Source organism: Pollachius pollachius (assembly GCF_949987615.1).
Source record: "Pollachius pollachius genome assembly, chromosome: 13".
Taxonomy (NCBI): domain Eukaryota; kingdom Metazoa; phylum Chordata; class Actinopteri; order Gadiformes; family Gadidae; genus Pollachius; species Pollachius pollachius.
Window position 1 is genome coordinate 17212992 of NC_136946.1, and position 22387 is coordinate 17235378.

The 22387-nt window shown below is 48.8% G+C and overlaps 1 protein-coding gene across 1 annotated transcript; it reads left to right on the forward strand.

Annotated features, from left to right (window-relative positions):
- Positions 1-973: 973 nt before the first annotated feature.
- Positions 974-22297, forward strand: col28a1a (collagen, type XXVIII, alpha 1a; the record flags this gene model as incomplete). Its single annotated transcript, XM_079749400.1, has 30 exons — positions 974-1094; positions 1900-2459; positions 3601-3660; positions 4918-4971; positions 5112-5156; positions 7019-7072; positions 7912-7980; positions 9225-9293; positions 9736-9804; positions 11027-11095; positions 11218-11286; positions 11575-11643; positions 11795-11863; positions 12212-12283; positions 12923-12991; positions 13380-13451; positions 14257-14325; positions 15423-15491; positions 15611-15679; positions 15806-15874; positions 16254-16322; positions 17322-17390; positions 18228-18296; positions 18376-18456; positions 18670-18705; positions 18803-18839; positions 19319-19873; positions 20256-20410; positions 20779-21019; positions 21366-22297. 30 exons carry the CDS (start codon positions 974-976, stop codon positions 21638-21640), a joined length of 3453 nt encoding a protein of 1150 aa, XP_079605526.1. The 3' UTR covers positions 21641-22297.
- Positions 22298-22387: the final 90 nt, after the last annotated feature.

Consider the following 22387-nt stretch of genomic DNA (forward strand, 5'->3'; position numbering starts at 1 on the left):
TCACTCGGCGGCCTCAGAGCAGCATCACCTCGGACCCACAGCCGTCCCTCCTGAGCCTCTACGGAAAACAATCTGACACTGATTTAACAGGTGAGAGCTGCTCTGGTTCATTATATGCTCGTTTTTTACGGTACTGGTTACATGATGGCATAGTTAGCTACTGGGGTGTGGGGGGGGGGGGAGCACCAAAAGTGTATTCAAGTAGTCAACTATTTCATTATTCATTGATCACTGTTGATACTGCTTAGAAAGACGTTTCAGTTATCAACCTAGGCCTAACTGTCAGTTATATTAACATAAGTCCACAGTCGGTAAAATATGGCCCCACCATGATTGTTTTGAAGAAAATAATTTAGGCCCGGGTCTTGATATAGCCTATAATATAGTTTGCAATTATATAATATAACTCTAGCAATTGATCTATATGTGCTTCTGTCTGACTCTACAAAAGGAGTCCACTATACTATACTTTCAGAGACTGAGATGGTTTAAATCAGTGGCCAGTGAATACATTTCATGATTAATATTTATGGCGCAAAATCGATAGACAGACGAGTGTAGCGTTGGCCCCCCCTAGTGTTGTGAACCAGCAATGTTTGGCGTGCCGGAATCCTGCCAGCAGTGGAGGGATTCCACTGTGTGCGTTTTGAAGACTTACTTTTGAGGGATAAGGGATTATAATTGGCTACATGCTCAATTATATAATTGTGTTAATCGTAGGGAACAGAACACTTTATTTACCTAACAGGATAGTTCAGGGCTAGAATTCCAAAAATTGGCAAGTTAAGATTTACGCTGGAGAAATTGAGTTTTACAGCTCCGAGTACATATATTCTTATAATTATTTAAACGAAATAATATATCATAAATAAATAAAAAACACATCACACAACATCGACATCGACTTTTACAGTATGTCGTGTTAAATGTGGTCCCCACATGTTGTGCAGCAGGCTGAGCGGACGCTGGAGTCATGCGCTGGGTCCTAGAGGTAGCTCTTCTGATGCTGCTCCTGCAGCTCTCTGCTGGAGCCCAGGGGAGGAAGAGGAAGGGGCAGAGAGACGACAACCAGGTCATCCTGAACGAAGGAAAAGGTAAGACTTGGTCCTTGTTCAGTTGTTAACTTACCATAATGTGTGTTTGGATGGATATGTGTGTGTGTGTGTGTGTGTGTGTGTGTGTGTGGGGGGGGGGGGGCTTCTTGGGATGCCCTTATACCCTTGAGTATTGATGCCTGTATTATGAAGACCCATGCCACATGCAACATGATTCTGCCAATGTACTTTACTGCACCACATTTGAAAAAGCGAGGCGCTGGAGAGCACTATTTGTATGAATGCAAGTACAATTGTACCACAAGATGGGAGAAATCTTGGAATCCCAGCCTCACAAGAGGGAATTAACGTTCCTCTACAGTCAGCCCATCATATTCAGTCTGTGTTTGCTGAGGGTTTGGTTCTAGTGGTTAGTGAGCTACCCTTCGGCAAAGGGGACCCCAACCTTTTTTTCCCCGTCAAGGCCCACTTCCAAGTCATCTAAACAAGTTTCTATGACCCAGAGTCTACGTAAAATAAGATCTGCACTCAGCCACAACCCAATTATCAATCTAAACTCAACCATAGTGACCAAGGTACCATATGCACCCACCCTTATTAAAGCAACCATTCATTTTTGTAAGAAAATACAATCAACATTGTTTTCAAACAAAAAGGCGGAATAGCTTTAGGCTAAATGACTGAGCAGTTATAAATCCCAGCTTTAACCCACAGGCCCTCTCCAACCTGACATAACCTGACCGACTCACAGCTAGCGTGGGCACGCCCCCCCTGTGGTGTGCATCAAGGCCGCAATAACCCTGTCGTCCTTGTCTTTGTCTCCCCGGTGTGGCTGATGGGCCAGTGCTGGTGTGCCCGGTGGAGCTGATGTTCCTGGTGGACAGCTCGGAGACGGCCAAGCTGCTGCTGTTCCAGAAGCAGAAGGAGTTTGTCCTGCGCTTCAGCGAGCGTCTGTCCCGCCTGCAGGCCCCCGGCTGGCGAATGCGTGTGCGCATGGCCGCCTTGCAGTACAGCAGCAGCGTGCTCGTGGAGCACAACTTCCGCGACTGGCAGGACCTGGACGTGTTCCGGGGCCGCGTGGCCGCCATGGCGTACATCGGCCACGGCACCTACTCGGCGTACGCGCTGGGCAACGCCACGCGGCTGTTCGGCCGCGAGACGTCCCCGGGCAGCCTGCGGGTGGCGCTGCTGATGAGCGACGGCGTGGACCACCCGCGCAGCCCCAGCGCGCTGGCGGCAGCCGCCGACGCCAAGAACCACAACGTCAGGGTGTTCGCCATCCGGCCGTCGGGCCAGCCCCGCGACGCCGTGGAGCGGCTGCGCTCCGTCGCCAGCGCGCCGCCCCACCAGCACGTCTTCAGCCTGGCCGACCCCCAGATGGAGGAGCGGCTCTACAAGGAGCTGGTGGGTGGTCCTCTGAGACTAGAGACCCCTCTAGTGGGGGGGTGTCCCCTCTGAGACTAGAGACCCCTCTAGTGGGTGGTCCTCTGTAAGACTAGAGACCCCTCTAGTGGGGGGGTGTCCCCTCTGAGACTAGAGACCCCTCTAGTGGGGGGGTGTCCCCTCTGAGACTAGAGACCCCTCTAGTGGGGGGGGGGTCCCCTCTGAGACTAGAGACCCCTCTAGTTGGTGGTCCTCTGTAAGACTAGAGACCCCTCTAGTGGGGGGGGGGGTCCCCTCTGAGACTAGAGACCCCTCTAGTGGGGGGGGTCCCCTCTGAGACTAGAGACCCCTTTAGTGGGGGGGGGGGGGTCCCCTCTGAGACTAGAGACCCCTCTAGTGGGGGGGGGGGCCCTCTGAGTCTAGAGACCCCTCTAGTGGGGGGGGGGGTCCCCTCTGAGACTAGAGACCCCTCTAGTGGGGGGGGGGGGGGGGTCCCCTCTGAGACTAGAGACCCCTCTAGTGGGGGGGGTCCCCTCTGAGACTAGAGACCCCTCTAGTGGAAAGGGGGGGGGGGGGGTCCCCTCTGGTAGCTTGTCAATTTATCATTAGCCGGTTTCAAAGTGGATACAACCTTTTAAAAAGTCTCAAGATGTTTCTTGAGATCTTTCCAGATGCCAGCTTTGACATTTTTTGCAATTTTGAAATGATTTAAATGCAGTAATTTGACCATTTGTTTGATTTTTTTGTTAAATGTAGTGCATGACATTTGGATGAGTCATAATAATATTCTTTTCCACGTATAGCTATACCATTATGGTAGGCTTTTATAATATAGGCATGATAAGCAACAATAAATTGTAATTTGTACATTTGCATGTTTGTCTGAAGAAATACTGGCAATTCATGACATTTGTTAAATGTTAAACCAAATCCTTGTTTTTCCTTCCTGTTTCATTTTTGCAGACCAATGTTATTCACCTTGGGGTAAGTGTTGAGCTTTCCAATTCAGATTCATTGTTCATTGGTGCCTCTTTAAAAAATATCCAGCATTATCTTGGTTTATTTTGTAAGAAGTAAACTAACCCGTGTGTCACCAGATATAAACGGCTACCCCTTCAACTCAGTGTTCCCTAGCACAGTGATTCTGTTTCCTTTGTTCCAGTGCCCACCACCAAAGTCCTGTCTGTGTGACAAGGGGGAAAGGGGCCACCCTGGCAGTCCGGTGAGCTCCCCTCAGTCCATGTTGTGAGGGCTCAAGCCCAGAGTTCTTCATCTATGGGTGGTTCATGTTCTGAAGAGGTCCAGCCTCACAGACTGGACCAGAGTTTCCTACACCCACAAGTCACGGTTAATCCAAGCTGCTGCAGGCTGACACAAGTACACAGGCATGAATGGATGGATGGATGGATGGATGGATGGATGGATGGATGGATGGATGTATGAATGAATGGATGTATGAATGAAAGGATGGCTGAATGAATAAATGCTTGAATGAACGACTGGATGAATAAGCAAGCTAATGAATGAATACACAGTTGAATGAATGGATGAATCCCAATGGGCCTCCATGAGGATGAGGGGGTGGAGGGGATTCTTCTGTTATCAACTGGTGTGACTGGGCCTAGCGCTCCAAAGTGGTTTATTTAGCCTAGGAAGCCCTAATCCCCAGACAGTGGTGTTTTATTCCCATCGGCTAACGGCCAGAACACCAAGGGGACGCTCACACACACACTGACACACACACACACACACACACACACACACACACACACACACACACACACACACACACACACACACACACACACACACACACACACACAATCATACACATACACACAACCACACACATACACAAACACACACACACACACACACAATCATACACATACACACAACCACACACACACTCACTCACACACACACACACACACACACAATCACACACTCACACACACCCACAACCACACACACACACACACACACACACTCTCTCTCTCTCTCTCTCTCTCTCTCTCTCTCTCTCTCTCGCTCTCTCTCTCTCTCTATCTATCTATCTATCTATCTATCTCACAAACTCGCACACTCACACACTCACACAATCATACACTCACACACACAATCACTCAAACACACACTCACACTCACACACTCACACACACACGCTGGGCCCCAGTGCAGCAGGTGTACGGGGGCCTTGGGGTCAATAGCAGGTGCAGGAAATCACTTTTTCCCATAATGCAAGTGTTGCAGGAGCGCAGCTGTGTTGTATTTAACGCCCGTGCTTTGAGGGGCCGAGGGGGGGCTCTCGGAGGGCAGGTCAGAGGTCAGAGGTCAGAGGTGGGAGAGAGATTACACACAGATTGGGACTGTATGCTCGGAGGTGGCTGAAAGTGTGTGAGTGTTCACACACTTGTGTGTGATGAGAAGAGAGGCCCTGACCTCTGAATGATCTCTCTCTCTCTCCCGCTCATTCCAGGGCAAGGCGGGCGAGCGGGGGTCCGACGGAGCCCCAGGTCCCCAAGGGCCGCACGTACGTGTCCCTGTGATCTTTCCTCTTTATTATCGCCCCCGTAAGCCCGGTGTTGGTGTTGTAGGTAAAGCCCCCCCCCCCCCCCCCCCCCCCCCCCACACACACACACACACTGACCTGTGTTCCTCTGGTGCACACAGGGGCAGCCCGGCATCAATGGGCGCCCAGGAATGGACGGCATTCAGGTGAGGAGATCTAAAACTTCCACCAGCGCTGTTGATTCACGGAGCAACCGCCCGTTATCAGGGGCCTAAAGGAGATTATGGCTTTTAACACAACACTGTTCTCTCTCTCTCTCTCTCTCTCTCTCTCTCTCTCTCTCTCTCTCTCTCTCTCTCTCTCTTTCTCTCTCTCTCTCTTTCAAGGGTCGTTCTGGTGTCAGAGGAGAAAAGGTATGCAGTGTTTAAATGTGAAAGCGTTTGATGATGAAGATCACAATCGAAACTTCATTTCTTAACTTAATTTAGCCTGTGGATGTGTGTTGCCTGTGGATCAACCTTTTTTTTTTTTTATTAAATTACCTTTTATTGTGAATGAATGAATGTTGAATGAATGTCCTTAACTCTCTTCTGTCTCTCTTCGGGGCTCTAGGGGGAGTGTGGGGCTGTAGGCAGCCCCGGGCTTGAAGGAGAAAAAGTAGGAGTATTCAATATATTACATGTTGTTAATATACTTATGATCTTCTGGTGAACACAGTGTATGATATTAACCTCTCTCCATCGCTAGGGTCTGCAGGGGCTGGCAGGGGCCAGAGGGACCAGAGGAGAGCAGGTGATCTGTCTGTCTGTCTGTCTATCTGTCCTCTGTCTGATCTATCTATCTATCTATCTATCTATCTATCCATCTATCTATCTATCTATCTATCTATCTATCTCTCTCTCTCTCTCTCTCTCTCTCTCTCTCTATCTATCTATCTATCTATCTATCTATCTATCTATCTATCTATCTATCTATCTATCTATCTATCTCTCTATCTCTCTCTCTCTCTCTCTCTCTATCTATCTATCTATCTATCTATCTATCTATCTATCTCTCTCTCTCTCTCTATCTATCTATCTCTCTATCTATCTCTCTTATCCGTCTGTCTGCCAACATTATTTGTGTTATGTGTCTATATCTTAAGTATTTATATAAATATGTACATTTTTATTACATCTTATCCTAGTTATCTTAGTTGTATAAGGGGAATGGGTTAACCTAGTGATTGTTAGTGCTTGGCATTTGGTTCTTTGAACATCCTCACTGTACCGAAAGCGATATATTGTTGTTCTCTTGTACTTGTAAGTCGCTTTGGGAAAAAGTGTCTGCTAAATGACCTAAGTGTAAATGTACACATGTTTAAATATACTGTATATATATAGAGAGAGAAAGAGAGCGAGCGAGAGAGAACAAGCGCACGAGAGAGAGAGAGAGAGAGAGAGCGAGAGAGAGAGAGAGCGAGAGAGAGAGAGAGAGCGAGGGAGAGAGCGAGAGAGAGAGAGAGAGAAACAGTTCAACCTGACAGTTGAACAGTGTCTGTGTTCTCTTGCCCGTGTCTGAAACATTTGGGGGAAGACAGCAAGCCTATCTGGGTAACGTTGGTTGGGGACCATCTAGTGGCGCTGCACTCGTGGAATGTGATTGGAGGATTAGGTTTTATCCCCCGTCTAGGCCGACCTTTCTAAAGTGTTGAATCCATCCTTGCTCTGTTGTTCAGGCCCCTGCGGAGACTTTGTCTGGCAGGATTAGTCTTTTAGCTCATGTTATCCGCTCCCTCTCTCCTCCTTTACTTGTTAGTTATCCATGCCCACACACACACACACACACACACACACACACACACACACACACACACACACACACGCATGTGCGCACACAAACAGACAGACACACACTCACACACACACACACACACACACACACACACACACACACCAACGCACACACACATACACTCAAACATGCATGACCACACACACATCCATATGCAATAAGGTGCCCTTGTCTGATGTTAGGGATACCTTGAGCAGGTGACTGCAGTGACTGAACCAGTGGTCTCCCTCTCTAGGGGATCCGGGGAGGACCAGGGGACCAGGGCCCTGAGGGACCCACTGGACCCAAAGTAAGGCCCCCTCCTACCGCCGCTTATCCTGATCGCTCCCCCTCACATCTACCAGCCTGGATCCAGCTCAAAACAACCTTCAAAACCATCCAAGTGGATGGACCAATCAGCACTAGGGGGAGGGGGTTTTAGTGCATGACCAAGCAATCGGGACACGTAACAAATTTGACTTTTTGGAACGAATAAGGATGTTAGAAGATGAATAGGAGAAGATGAAGCCTAGAGTCTGCGAAGAGAGCAAGAGCATCACTTCAGTTAGTTCATCTGATTGGCTGAGGACCAGAACGTGACTCAGACCTGATCTCCATATAGATCCGGTCTCAGTCGTCTTCTGATCCTCAGGCAATCAGAACGTGGCTCAGACCTGATCTCCTTATATGGAGCACAGGTCTGAGTCATGTTCTGATCAGACCTTATCAGAACATCACATCTGAAGAACACTCTCAACATCAGGCTGGCACGCAGGAATAGGTCAAAAATGAATTGAACAAATCAAAGAAATATGAATGATATTGATGTTGAATAGTGCTTCCGTAACAGAGTAATATAAGTAATTAAATAATATACCAGTTCTCAACCGAAACAACGACACAAGTGTGTCTGTTTTTTCACCGGGATGCATTTGTGTCTCTTAAGGCAGAGAACATGATGTCCATATCATGTGTCAAACTGGACTCAACAGTAACACGTACGGGACAACATTCATAGTTCAGTAGTACCAATAGCACCATAGATGTAGAACCGATTCCTCATCACTGTGGTCACTCCCTACAGAGGTCAGAGGTCAGAGGGCAGAGGGGAACAGGGACACATGTTTCTAACCCTTCTTCCCTGAACAGGGTGAAATCGGGCCCAGTGGGGCCCCCGGACATCCAGGGGACGTCGGCGTCGGTTTTCCCGGAGCGAAGGTGAGCTCCTTAGATCTTCTTTCTGAGTTGTAATGGCTTGTATTTAGAATGTATGTAACCATTACAACAGTTCCAGTGACAACGATGTGATCTGCACCGGGGCGGCGGACTGATCGTTTGACTGGATTATAGCGCCCCCTATGGGAATCTGGTTTATAGCGCCCCCTATGGGAATCTGGTTTATAGCGCCACCTATGGGAATCTGGTTTATAGCGCCCCCTATGGGAATCTGGTTTATAGTACCCCTATGGGAATCTGGTTTATAGTGCCCCTATAGGAATCTGGTTTATAGCGCCCCTATGGGAATCAGGTTTATAGCGCCCCTATGGGAATCTGGTTTATAGCGCCCCCTATGGGAATCTGGTTTATAGCGCCCCTATGGGAATCTGGTTTATAGCGCCCCCTATGGGAATCTGGTTTATAGTGCCCCTATGGGAATCTGGTTTATAGCGCCCCCTATGGGAATCTGGTTTATAGCGCTTCTATAGGAATCTGGTTTATAGAGCCCCCTATGGGAATCTGGTTTATAGCGCCCCTTATGGGAATCTGGTTTATAGCGCCCCCTATGGGAATCTGGTTTATAGCGCTCCTATAGGAATCTGGTTTATAGTGCCCCTATGGGAATCTGGTTTATAGCGCCCCTATGGGAATCTGGTTTATAGCGCTCCTATAGGAATCTGGTTTATAGCGCTCCTATAGGAATCTGGTTTATAGTGCCCTTATGGGAATCTGGTTTATAGCGCCCCTATAGGAATCTGGTTTATAGCGCCCCCTATGGGAATCTGGTTTATAGTGCCCCTATAGGAATCTGGTTTATAGCGCCCCTATAGGAATCTGGTTTATAGCGCCCCCTATGGGAATCTGGTTTATAGTGCCCTTATAGGAATCTGGTTTATAGCGCCCCTATAGGAATCTGGTTTATAGCGCCCCTATAGGAATCTGGTTTATAGTGCCCTTATGGGAATCTGGCTTATAGCGCCCCTATAGGAATCTGGTTTATAGCGCCCCCTATGGGAATCTCATCCCCAAACTCTTTGGAGACCTGCTTACCGGGAATAGAAATGTCCCATTTTTAATGCATCACGCTATGGTCATGCATCATCATGAATGAAAAGCTTTCTGGAACGGTGTAATGACCATCATGGAAGCTCCTCTTTGGCTCCTCTGAGAACGTGATCACATGTTGAGTGTCTCTGCCCACTGATGGGGTGCAGACCCCGGCCTAACCTCCGCTCCCCCTGCAGGGAGACAAGGGGAACCAGGGGCGAGTGGGTCCCAGCGGGCCCTTGGGTCAGGGGGAACCCGGCCCCCCGGTGAGTCTGCTCTCCCTCGTCTGGCCGTGGTCCCCCTCGGGGATATACACACGCTCACACTGTCACAAACTTGCACGCGCACACACACACACACGCGCGCACACACATGCATGCACGCAAACGCGCACACATAAACACACGCACACACGCACACAATCAATGATCATATTTCATCAACCACATCATTATTATTATAATTTTGAATTTCAATGGCATTATAGATTGCTTATTGTCCCTTTACACTAAGCAGTTCTCAAAACAAAGAAACAAAGCTTGCATGTGTTTATAAATGTTTGTATGAATGTGTGAATGAATGTGTGTATGAGTTTGTGTATGAGTGTGTGAATGGCTTTGCAAGCAAGAATGCAAAACAAATAATAATAAAAAAACGTCTCTAAGGACATATAACATAATGTTAATGAATCCTGCTCTGTGTCCCCAGGGACCAGCTGGACCCCAGGGCCCCCACGGGACCCATGGGCCCCCGGGGGAGGGGCTCCCAGGGTCAAAGGTACATCCCCTTATCTTACATTTTCTTACATTGTTCAAAAGAGTAGCTGTGTGCACCCCCACCAGGGGACGATTCTGTGTATCCTGACACACCGGTACCTGGGACACAGAACCATCTCACGCAGTCAGGGCCCCCTACTCACGCAGTGAGGGCCTCACCTCATGCAGTGAGGGCCCCCTACTCACGCAGTGAGGGCCTCACCTCATGCAGTGAGGGCCCCCTACTCACGCAGTGAGGGCCTCACCTCATGCAGTGAGGGCCCCCTACTCACGCAGTGAGGGCCTCTCCTCATGCAGTGAGGGCCCCCTACTCACGCAGTGAGGGCCTCTCCTCATGCAGTGAGGGCCCCCTACTCATGCAGTGAGGGCCCCCTACTCACGCAGTGAGGGCCTCTCCTCATGCAGTGAGGGCCCTGGGATCTTCAGTGACCCCAGGGGGTCAGGACCGTGGTCTCCGTCTCGTCCCTAAGACGTAACATCTAGATGTTATGTGGACCAAACCAAAGAGATGTATCGATATAAAGCATGTGCACAGGGGAGGGGCTACAGTGCCCCTCCCCTGTTCCCCTCCAGCCCCCATTGGCTGAGGGGAACCACAGCCTGGGAACCAGACAGGTATGCAGGCTCATGTTTAATTTGCTGTGGCTGATGAGTCTGGCGCCCCTCCCCGTTCAGACAGTCCTCCAGCAGACCTGGCCCGGGCCGGGCCAAACACAACCGTTTATCTAGCCTGGGCGGGTGTGATACGCTGCTGATGCGGAACGGTCTGATGAGCCTGCTCTGGCGTCAGCCTTAAACACACCGGGACACACCCGTGTCTTTCTCTCCCCCCACTGTTCTGAAGCTCCTGTTGATAAGACACATGGGCTGGCTGTACTACGACCTCAAGTTGATTTACCAGCTCAGCGCCCGGCAACACACCAGCCGTTCCCTTGCTCTGATTGGTTGTTGGTCTTTCCGATTGTGCCCAGACGCGATTAGGCCGGCACCCATTTGTCACACCCTTTGGAAATCCAAATGAACTGCGTGGTGCCAGGCGATGTCAGGGTGAAAGCCTCTAGGGCCAAAATAAGATGTTTTGTTTATCGTAGTAATAGTTGTACTGTTGTAGTTTTATTATGACCCTGCATGTATATATATATATATATATATATATATGTACACATATTTAACATGAATCCATCTACCTTGACAATCTGTATGTTGTCTCTACATGTTCACAGGGGGACAGAGGCTATGAGGGTCCCAAGGGCAATCGCGGACCTCCAGGGGTGGGGCTAAGAGGAGACAAGGTACGGTGAGCCCCTGGGTTGAGGTGGTAGAGACAGACAGACAGACAGACAGACAGACAGACAGACAGACAGACAGACAGACGGTGCAGCAGGTGCTCTGACTGTGTGTTGGTTCTCCTCAGGGTAGCGCAGGTGAACCAGGCCTCCCCGGGCTGCTGGGATTCCCTGGGGTCGGGATCCAGGGAGAGAAGGTGAGAGCCAATCAGAACCCATGTCAATCAAATGCATTGTCATTTATTTTATGAGTTTAGTATTCCTTTCTCTCTCTCTTTCTCTCTTTCTCTCTCTCTCTCTCTCTCTCTCGCTCTCTCTCTCTCTCTTTCCTCTCTCTTTCCCCTCTCTCTCTTTCTCTCTCTCTCTCTCTCTCTCTCTCTTTCTCTCTCTCTCTCTCTCTCTCTCTCTCTCTCTCCCCCTCTCTATTTAACATTAGTGTTGTTTCTGTATGTAATATTCCTCAAGTCCACTCTCTCCTCTCCCAGGGAGACCAGGGCCCGGTGGGCCCGTCGGGCCCCAGAGGGCCCTCAGGACATGGTGCTGTGGGACCCAAGGTGGGTGCAGCCTTTACTCCCACAGCATGTAGCACGTGGCATGTAGCATCCCAGCAGATGAAAATCACATGTTAACCATGTAACACAAGGTGGATGGATTAGGATGGACGGTGTGTTGGGCGCGGCTGATGTTGGTTCTTCCTCCTGCTAGGGGGACCAGGGGTTCCCTGGGGAACATGGACCCCAGGGAGAGAGAGGCACCGGGGAGCCAGGGTCAAAGGTCAGACTCTCTCACATGGTCCACAGGGAAGGCCTCAATTGAACGGAGTATGTATTTTAAAGAAACACGTGTTAAGCCAATCAATGTGAGGGCTATTTTAGACGAAGAATGACGTAGTGGGTTACGTTGGGGGGGGCTCTGGATGATCCAGGTCCAAATCTCCGTCTTTGGGGTCGGCTGTTATTGAGTCTCTGGGTGTAGGGCGTGGGGGCTTTGTGCAGTACATAGCGAAGGACATAGCGTCAGTCAGGGGCCGGACACAAGGGCCGTTTCCATTTTGATTTCGGGGACCGACTTAAACACAGCGATTGGTTTTGATTGAAGTGTTTGTTTTGTCTGACCAATCAGGGCGAGCTGGGGCCAGAAGGCACTGCTGGGTTACCGGGTATCCCAGGGGAGGACGGCGCCGCCGGCCCTAAGGTACGTCCTCCGGACCCTGCAACTAGCGAGGGGGGGAAAGGGTTGTGGAATACAATTATAAAATAAGAAACGAGAATGTTTGTGCATGTGTATAATATATATTTCTTCAAGAATCGACATAAGCAAAATGCTAAAAAATAAACAAAAAATGTGGAATCCTTCTGTGTGCACACTGCGCTCCCTTGAAATCCATGATTCGTCCACAAGAGGACAGAACTGCCCAATTAAATCCTCCAAAACTGAATTGAGCTCCCTCCCACTTTCCTCACACTGCAGCATGTTAGTGTACAGTATAGCATAGTATATTTTAGCAAGTATCCATCAAAATACAATATGTGATCAAGATTAACAGATGAAATAATAATAACGCCTGCGCTAAAGCAAATATAATAATGATGAAATAACAATTATGATTTTTTATTCAACTGATTGTGTCACTTTTTGTTTAGGGGTGCATCCTTCATTCAATACAGACCGGCTCTTCAGAGGAATACATGTTGTATTATTAGTTTGGTTTGACTTGGCTCTTAGCCGTGAAGGACCACTCTAAAAGGGATGGGATCATCGGTCTCCATCATTGGGCGCTCCGTGGAGATTTTATGGTACACTCAACACTTTCCCTTTGTTGACTGAACGCAGGGCGAGACCGGTTTGCCGGGTCAACGCGGAGCAGAAGGTGCAGCAGGCAAAGGAATCCCAGGAGAGAAGGTGAGAGCTTTTGTTGGATGAGCTATAAGCACGGCGAGAGAGTAAATAAGGAAGTATGGCTTTATTTAAACAGCACAATTCAAACAAAGAGTTACAGAGTGCTCAACAGAAAGGATGCGTGACAACACAAACCCTGATGCGCTCCAGGCAGGCCCTCACACACAGAGTCCTCCAGGCCCTCACACACAGAGACTGACCTCCAGGCCCTCACACACAGAGTCCTCCAGGCCCTCACACACAGAGACTGACCTCCAGGCCCTCACACACAGAGACTGACCTCCAGGCCCTCACACACAGAGACTGACCTCCAGGCCCCCACACACAGAGACTGACCTCCAGGCAGACCCCCACACACACACTGATGCTGCTTGTTGGTTCTCATCCGCAGGGGGACAGAGGGGACCGCGGGGTACGGGGGCTCCCAGGGGGCACGGGGCCAGTGGGGCCCGCAGGGGCAAAGGTATGTTTAACACACACACACACACACCCACACCCACACACACCCACACACACACACACACACACACACCCACAGCGGCTGCTGCCTGTAACCCTATTAGGTACGGTAGGCCTTGTAGCGACCCGGGTTTGATCCCAACATGCATGGAGTTCCCTCTGTACCGCCCTCCTCGCTGACCCTCGTCACCTTCCCGGACATAAAGGACCAGAAGCCATCCAGTACATCCACGATCCACATCCACTCCACCCTTAAGATGCTCACAGGGTGGAGGGCTTGCAGTTTGCAGAGCCACACCCCATAGTGAAGCATTGTATATATACCTGGAGCTCTCTCAAATCAACCATGATGTGGATTAAGAATATCAAATATATCACAGTTTCAGTTGACAAATTGTTCTATCCCTTGCATGTGTGTGTGTGTGTGTGTGTGTGTGTGTGTGTGTGTGTGTGTGTGTGTGTGTGTGTGTGTGTACGTGTATGCGTGAGTGTGTGTGTGTGTGTGCGTTTGTGCATGAACGTGCATGTATGTTTGTATGTGTGTATGTGTACGTGTGCGTGAACGTATGTGCGCGTATGTGTGTGTGTGCGTTTGTGCATGAACGTGCATGTATGTTTGTGTGTGTGTCTATGTGTACATGTGCGTGAACGTATGTGCGCGTGTGTGTGTGTGTGTGTGTGTGTGTGTGTGTGCGTTTGTGCATGAACCTGCATGTATGTTGTGTGTGTGTGTGTGTGTGTGTGTGTGTGTGTGTGTGTGTGTGTGTGTGTGTGTGTGTGTGTGTGTGTGTGTGTGTGTGTGTGTGTAGGGAGAGCCAGGCAGCCTGGGCATGATGGGAGTCTCGGGTCCTCCGGGCCGCGGCCTGCCTGGACCGAAGGTAATGACACAATATTTAAGAGGATCCGGCTCAACACACACAGGGTCAAAGGTCACTCCCAGCTTCAGGATGTATACATTGAAACATATTTTATTTTCAAATTGAAACAAATTGCAAAAATATGTCATCTTTATTTTTTGTATTCAAACGGAAAAAACTCAATCCAAGACAGGACCCATTAAACCATATGTATGGATTTAGTTTTTAGGTATTTTCTCTTGAATTCCTTAAATCCGCACACGGGGGGGGGTGTTGATGTGACTATAGAGAGGTGATTGATGATCTCCACCTAGGGGGGTGTTGATGTGACTATAGAGAGGTGATTGATGATCTCCACCTAGGGGGGTGTTGATGTGTCTATAGAGAGGTGATTGATGATCTCCACCTAGGGGGGTGTTGATGTGTCTATAGAGAGGTGATTGATGATCTCCACCTAGGGGGGTGTTGATGTGTCTATAGAGAGGTGATTGATGATCTCCACCTAGGGGGGTGTTGATGTGTCTATAGAGAGGTGATTGATGACCTCCTCTCAGGGGGTGTTGATGTGTCTATAGAGAGGTGATTGATGACCTCCTCTCAGGGGGTGTTGATGTGTCTATAGAGAGGTGATTGATGATCTCCTCTCAGGGGGTGTTGATGTGTCTATAGAGAAGTGATTGATGACCTCCTCTCAGGGGGTGTTGATGTGTCTATAGAGAGGTGATTGATGATCTCCACTCAGGGGGTGTTGATGTGTCTATAGAGAGATGATTGGGGACCTCCACTCAGGGGGTGTTGATGTGTCTATAGAGAGGTGATTGATGACCTCCTCTCAGGGGGTGTTGATGTGTCTATAGAGAGGTGATTGATGACCTCCTCTCAGGGGGTGTTGATGTGTCTATAGAGAGGTGATTGATGATCTCCACTCAGGGGGTGTTGATGTGTCTATAGAGAGGTGATTGATGATCTCCACTCAGGGGGTGTTGATGTGTCTATAGAGAGGTGATTGATGACCTCCTCTCAGGGGGTGTTGATGTGTCTATAGAGAGGTGATTGGTGACCTCCTCTCAGGGGGTGTTGATGTGTCTATAGAGAGGTGATTGGTGATCTCTCCACAGGGGGAGTCTGGCCCGGTGGGCCCCAGTGGACCGGTGGGAGAGGCAGGAGTGGGCATCACAGGGCCCAAGGTAACTTCCCAAAGCATGTACCCCGATATTGTTTGCGAACCCATAATTTGTGCCCGAGTCGTCCCGTGGCCGTTTCCCTGCAGCGCTAGAGGGATGTTGTCCTGCGTGTTGTCCTGCAGGGCGAGAGGGGACCCCGGGGGCCCGTCGGCCCCACAGGAGTGGCGGGGGAAGGCCAACCGGGACCCCAGGTACATGCAGCCATCGCTGTGGCACTCAATCCACATTTATGATGAACACACATAAACACTAACCACAAGAAACAAGGTCCACGCCCGAACCGTCCAAACACCTGACCTCAATCACTGGGTTGTCAGGGGCTGCCAGGGTTACCAGGGCAACAAGGAGACATAGGACCTGAAGGCAAAGGGTTGCCAGGGACCAAGGTGACTATTTACATAAGACTCTCCATGAATACAATCAGCGTGTGTAAGATGTGTTTGTCTGAGGTATTTGTGTGTGTGTGTGTGTGTGTGTGTGTGTGGGGGGGGGGTGTAATATGTTTCTATTAGATGTGGGTGTGTGTAATATTTGTATGACGTGTGTGTGTGTGTGTGTGTGTGTGTGTGTGTGATATGTGTTTGTATGAGTTGTGTGTATGTGTGTAATATGTGTTATATTAATAATATAGTAATATTTGAGATGTGTGTTAGTGTGTGTGTGTGTGTGTGTGTGTTAGTGTGTGTGTGTGCGCGTAGCTTTCTGTGTTTTCTTGTTTGGCTCTTCTTTCCCCTCATTAAGTGTTTTTTTCCTCTCCTGCTTCAGGGTAACCGAGGACCAGCGGGGGTCCCAGGCCCTTCAGGACCCCCTGGAGTCGGCCTTGTGGGGCAGAAGGTCTGTGTGTGTGTGTGTGTGTGTGTGTGTGTGTGTGTGTGTATGTGTGCGCGTTTGTGTTTATGTGTTCGTGTGCAAGTGTGTGTGTGTGTGTGTGTGTGCGCACATTTGTGAGAGAGTCTCCTGATGAGCCAGTTCTGCTTGCCATGAGTGATATACTCATAGACATGTGATAAACCTCATGAACTAGACATGTGATAAACCTCATTCATTAGACATGTGGTAAACCTCATGCACTAGACATGTGATAAACCTCATGCACTAGACATGTGATAAACCTCATGCACTAGACATGTGATAAACCTCATGCACTAGACATGTGATAAACGTCATTCACTAGACATGTGATAAACCTCATTCAATAGACATGTGATAAACCTCATGCACTAGACATGTGATAAACCTCATTCACTAGACATGTGATGAACCTCATTCACTAGACATGTGATAAACCTCATGCACTAGACATGTGATAAACCTCATGCACTAGACATGTGATAAACGTCATTCACTAGACATGTGATAAACCTCATTCAATAGACATGTGATAAACCTCATGCACTAGACATGTGATAAACCTCATTCACTAGACATGTGATGAACCTCATGAACTAGACATGTGATAAACCTCAATCACTAGACATGTGATAAACCTCATTCACTAGACATGTGATAAACCTCATGCACTAGACATGTGATAAACCTCATGCACTAGACATGTGATAAACCTCATTCAATAGACATGTGATAAACCTCATTCACTAGACATGTGATAAACCTCATTCACAAGAAATGTTATAAACCTCAATCACTAGACATGTGATAAACCTCATGCAATAGAAATGTGGTAAACCTCATGCACTAGACATGTGATAAACCTCATGCACTAGACATGTGATAAACCTCATTCACTAGACATGTGATAAACCTCATTCAATAGACATGTGATGAACCTCATTCACTAGACATGTGATAAACCTCATACGTCGTGGTGTTCAGGGCTCTGCAGGGACGGTCGGGCCCACAGGCGAGCCAGGGCTCCCAGGAGAAGGCATTCAGGGCCCAAAGGTATTTACACAAATGATCATAAACAGCAATCAGGATGATTATGATGATGATGAAGACAATGATAATGGTGATGATGATGATGATGATGATGGTGATGATGATGATGATGATGATGAAAGTGTTTAAATTATGACCGTAGCTGTGGTGAGGATGATAATGGTGGTATAGTGATGATAATGATGAGAGTGGTGGTAATGATGATGTTAATGATAATGATCATGGTTAAAGTGATGATGATGATGATGATGATGATGATGGTGATGATGATAATGGTGATGGTGATGGTGATGATGATGATGATGATGATGGTGATGATGATGATGATGGTGATGATGATGATGAAGATGATGATGATGATGGTGATGATGATGGTGGTAGTGATGTGTGGATGATGATGGTAATAGTGGTGGTGACAGTGATGACGATGATGGCAGTGGTTAAATTGGTGATGATGATAATGGTGGTAGTGGAAGTGATGTTGATAATTGTTGGTGATGGTGAATATGATGATGGTAGTGATGGCGATGATGATAATGATTGTTGGGATAGTGATTATGGTAGTGATAATGGTGGTAGTGATAGTGATGATGATGATGATGATGATGATGATGATGACCATGTTGATGATGATGGTGATGATGATGATCATAATGTTGGGGGGGATGGTGATGTTGGTTGTGGTAGTGCTGGTTATGAAGATGATAATGGTGGGGATGATGGGTATGGTTTGGATGCCAACACACACATTGGTCCACAGTGGTGTCCACTTCCTCCCATACCCCTGTGGCCACGGTCTCCTGACCAAACCCTTACCTGTGATTGTTTGGTGGTTCCTAGGGAGAGCAGGGGTTCCAGGGGATCATGGGCCCCCGAGGGCCCCCGGGCCATGGTGTCCCAGGAGAAAAGGTACAACGGCTTCTGCCTCACTTATCATGAATAAACTGCGCTGGGCGATTGTGTGACAGTGTTGTTTCACCCCACCCAGGGCAACAGGGGCTCCCCGGGGGAACGGGGCCGCAAAGGAGACCTGGGAGGATTCGGAGAGCCCGGGACCCCAGGACCCACGGTAACACGGGACCACAGCTGAATAACATACTGCAGACCAATTCACATTGCCAATATTACATGGTGGAGATGGATCGTTGAATATGGCACACAATGCACAGATTCAGAGCCACTCACCTAAAACTACTTCCGCCCCTATTTATAAGTAGCGTGTACAGGATGTCGTCATTACATTGCTTGGAACATGTTGTCTGATCTCTCCTTGGTCTTGCAGGGGAAACCCGGGGAGAAGGGTCTGCGCGGATTGAACGTGAGTATATCCGGGTGGGATTCCCTTTCGATCAGCCTTATGCCAGCATGTGTCTACGTTGCATCTCATCCCGTTCTGGTTCCTTCCACACACGCAGAGAGAAGAGGTCATCAGAATAATCCGTGAAATATGTGGTGAGTGTCTTGTTTCATCATCATGATCGTATACCTCTAGCTTTACGCCTCTCTTGAGTCTTTAGGGTGTTCATGATCACTTTAAGTACACGTTACACTACTATCAGTTCAATTCATGTTGAAATATATTTGTTTAGGTTTCACATGCAACCTTTTACTTCAAGCAAATGTGTTGTTGTTTTCTTTTCATATTGAGTTAGGATATTAGACAACTTTTACTTAGTTGAGGATCATAAATAAAAAAATATTAAAGATACATAGATGTATATAAATATACATCAATATATATTTAATCTATAATTGTATACATTGACAATACTCAAAACACAGAAGGAACCTGTTTTCTCCGGCACTATGATGAACCTTCGAGGCAGGAGACTTTCTTCAGTCATTAATGGGCACCAGGATGTAGTGAACCCCCAGAGCGGACCTTGCTAACCACCCCCCCCCCCCCCCCCCCCCTTCGGTTTGTCCTGCAGGCTGCGGCCTGAAGTGCCGCGAGAGCCCCCTGGAGCTGGTGTTTGTGATCGACAGCTCCGAGAGCGTTGGCCCCGACCACTTCGAGGCGGTGAAGGACTTTGTGAACGTGCTGGTGGACCGTGTGTCGGTGAGCCGCGAGGCCAGCCGCGTGGGTGTGGTGCTCTTCAGCCACGTGGCCGTGGTGGTGGCCAGCCTCACGCAGCACTCCAGCCAGGCCGACGTCAAGGCCGCCGTGCGGGGCATGCCCTACCTGGGCGAGGGCACCTTCACGGGCACCGCCATGCGCCGCGCCGGGCAGCTGTTCCGGGCGGCGCGGCCCGGCGTACGCAAGGTAGCGGTGGTGCTGACGGACGGCCAGGCCGACCGGCGCGACGCCGTGCAGCCGGCGGCGGCGGCGGCGGAGGTGCGGGCGGCGGGCGTGGAGGTGTTTGTGATCGGCGTGCTGAACCGCAACGACCCCGACTACCTTGAGTTCCAGGAGGAGGTGAAGACCATGGCGTCGGACCCCGACGACGAGCACGTATACCTCATCGACGACTTCAGGACCCTCCCCGGTAAGCCAGCGCGTCGGGGGCCTCAGGTGTCTCAGGAGCCTGTCGACGGCCGATGCTCTCTTTCTAGCGTAGATGAGCGTGTGGGCGTCATGCAGTGATGGCAGGCGGGACGTTTCATCACTCCGGTGCAAATCACTGAAATCACCTATGAGCTGCTCCAGAAAAAAATAAGCTGCAGCTTATTTAGTTTTGGTTCACATAAATACGGATTCAAGCTGCTGCCTTGTTTCTCGAATGATACGATAATTAATTTCATTAGTCCCTTCGATACGCTGATCAGTCACCTACCCTTAAGTGTTTCCACCACTGATCTGAGAGTGAGACCGTGGGATACGACGTTGATTCTGTTGCCGTGTTGTGGTTCTGTTCGTTTTTGTTAAAGATCTGGAGAGCAAGCTACTGAGTCGTATATGTGAGCACGATGACGGCACCCTGTTCGTCCCCAACTCCTTCAGCCCCTCCACGCCCGGGGAGAACGACCTACCCGAGACGCTAGACCAGGATCACGTAGTCCATTTACCAGAGGTCGTCACACAAGTAAGAGACCACATATTCATGTGAAAAGAGCAGAACCATTTCCAGAATAAGCGACCCAAAATATATCCTTCTTTGCCCCCTATTTCTCTGCAAGAAGAACTGTGCATTCACGCACCTGTGATTTAAAGATGAAATGGATTCCAAGAACCAGATGCCCTGTTTGTTAAGAAATTAGCTGATGTCTAAATGTGTTGTGTCATACAAAGGCAGGCAGGCAGTAAACTTGGACAAAAATTCTCACAGAGCGTTTCACTTCCTAATAGCTGACGAATGACAAACAAATGACAGGACTTATATCCCTCGGGTCTTACCTACAGCCCCTTTAACGTACGAGTTCTCCTAAGTCCTGTCCCTGTGGGTTCTCCCAGATCGACCTGCCGGGGGGGCCAGACACTACCCCCGTCCCCGAGCCCACCCCAGACTACGACGACAGCTATGATGACGACCTGGTGGACGCCAGCCAGGCCACGGCGCTCTACGAAGAGCCCCCCCGGGAGCAGGGGCCCGACACTGTGGAGGGGCCGCAGACCAAGGGCAACTGGCTGTACGTCAGGGAGACGACCCGGGCCCCTAGCACACCGACACCACTGCCAGTGCTCTACGGGCCAGGTGAGACCCAAACTACAACACCACTTCTTAAAGGTGACATATTAAACCAGTGATAGGGTGATTAGCCGTTACAAGCCGTTTTGAAAATCTGCCTCTTCTGACATCACAAGTGGGCGGGTCCAGCCGTCTGCTGGATAGATCCGTCTACCAGCCGGAAGAACGGCTTGTGACGACTAATCACACTCGCACCTGGGGGTACAATATGGGACCTTTTAAAAGGGTTTGTGCGCTGGTTATCAGACTTGAGTCCAACAGTAGCCAGTCTGGCTGTGTTTATCACAGTTCATCAATTATAACGTCAGATTAGAGTTATGATTTCATAAAGGTTATCACAACACACAAGCAGAAGCGATTTCTTTATTTTTTCAGAATTCCTCCCGATACATTTCTAATGCCGATGGTGACACCGGAACCAGATCAAGTCTCTGCCCTTCTGTCATCACTCCAGATTCTGGCTGTGACCAGCCCTTGGACCCGGGGCCGTGCCGGGACTACCTGGTGAGGTGGTACTATGACCCAGAGGCCAACGCCTGCGCCCAGTTCTGGTACGGAGGTTGCCAGGGCAACCAAAACAACTTTAAGGCCGACGCGGACTGTAGGGACGCCTGCGTCTACACGTAACAGACATCAGGGTGGGGTGGGCAGGTGGTGGTGGTGGTGGTGTCTGGGGGGACCTCACTGTTGGACCTCATGAGATCAGGACCTCAGAGCGCTTGAACATCATCCCGCTCCATTTACGGACATTGTGGAGCAAAAACAGAACACCGCGCCTTGAGTGATAGACTCATTTTTCGTTTAGAAGGAAATACCACAACACGCTATTTACTTCTTGTCACTTTCTTCTTTCGTTTTTTTTACTAATTTGTTCATTCATTTATGTATTTTCAGTGGGTTAATTTAGGACACTTTAATAATACTGTGAATAACCTTAACTGTTTTCATGAATATGTTAAGGACAATCTTTGATGCTTATCTGAAAATGTTCTTAATTATCTAACATTGTCAAATCCATAGGTTTTGTAAAGTCAGTGTATATACCAAATAAATGTATCTCAACAACTATGTGAATCATGATCAATGAAAAATATATTTTTCAATAACAGTTGGTTTAAAAGTATATATACATAGATATATACATGTATCTTAGCAATTTCAATATTTTATGGTCTTAAAAATGTTGACAGATTGTAATTACATTAAAATTTAAATACAACTTAAAATGAAAGACTGCTCTTGCACACACATAACACCCACCCACCCTATCCACACAAACAGCCATCCACACACACTAACAGACACAGACACAGACACACACACAAAGCCCCCCCCCACCTACACACACAGCCAACCCCCCCCCCCCCCCCCCCC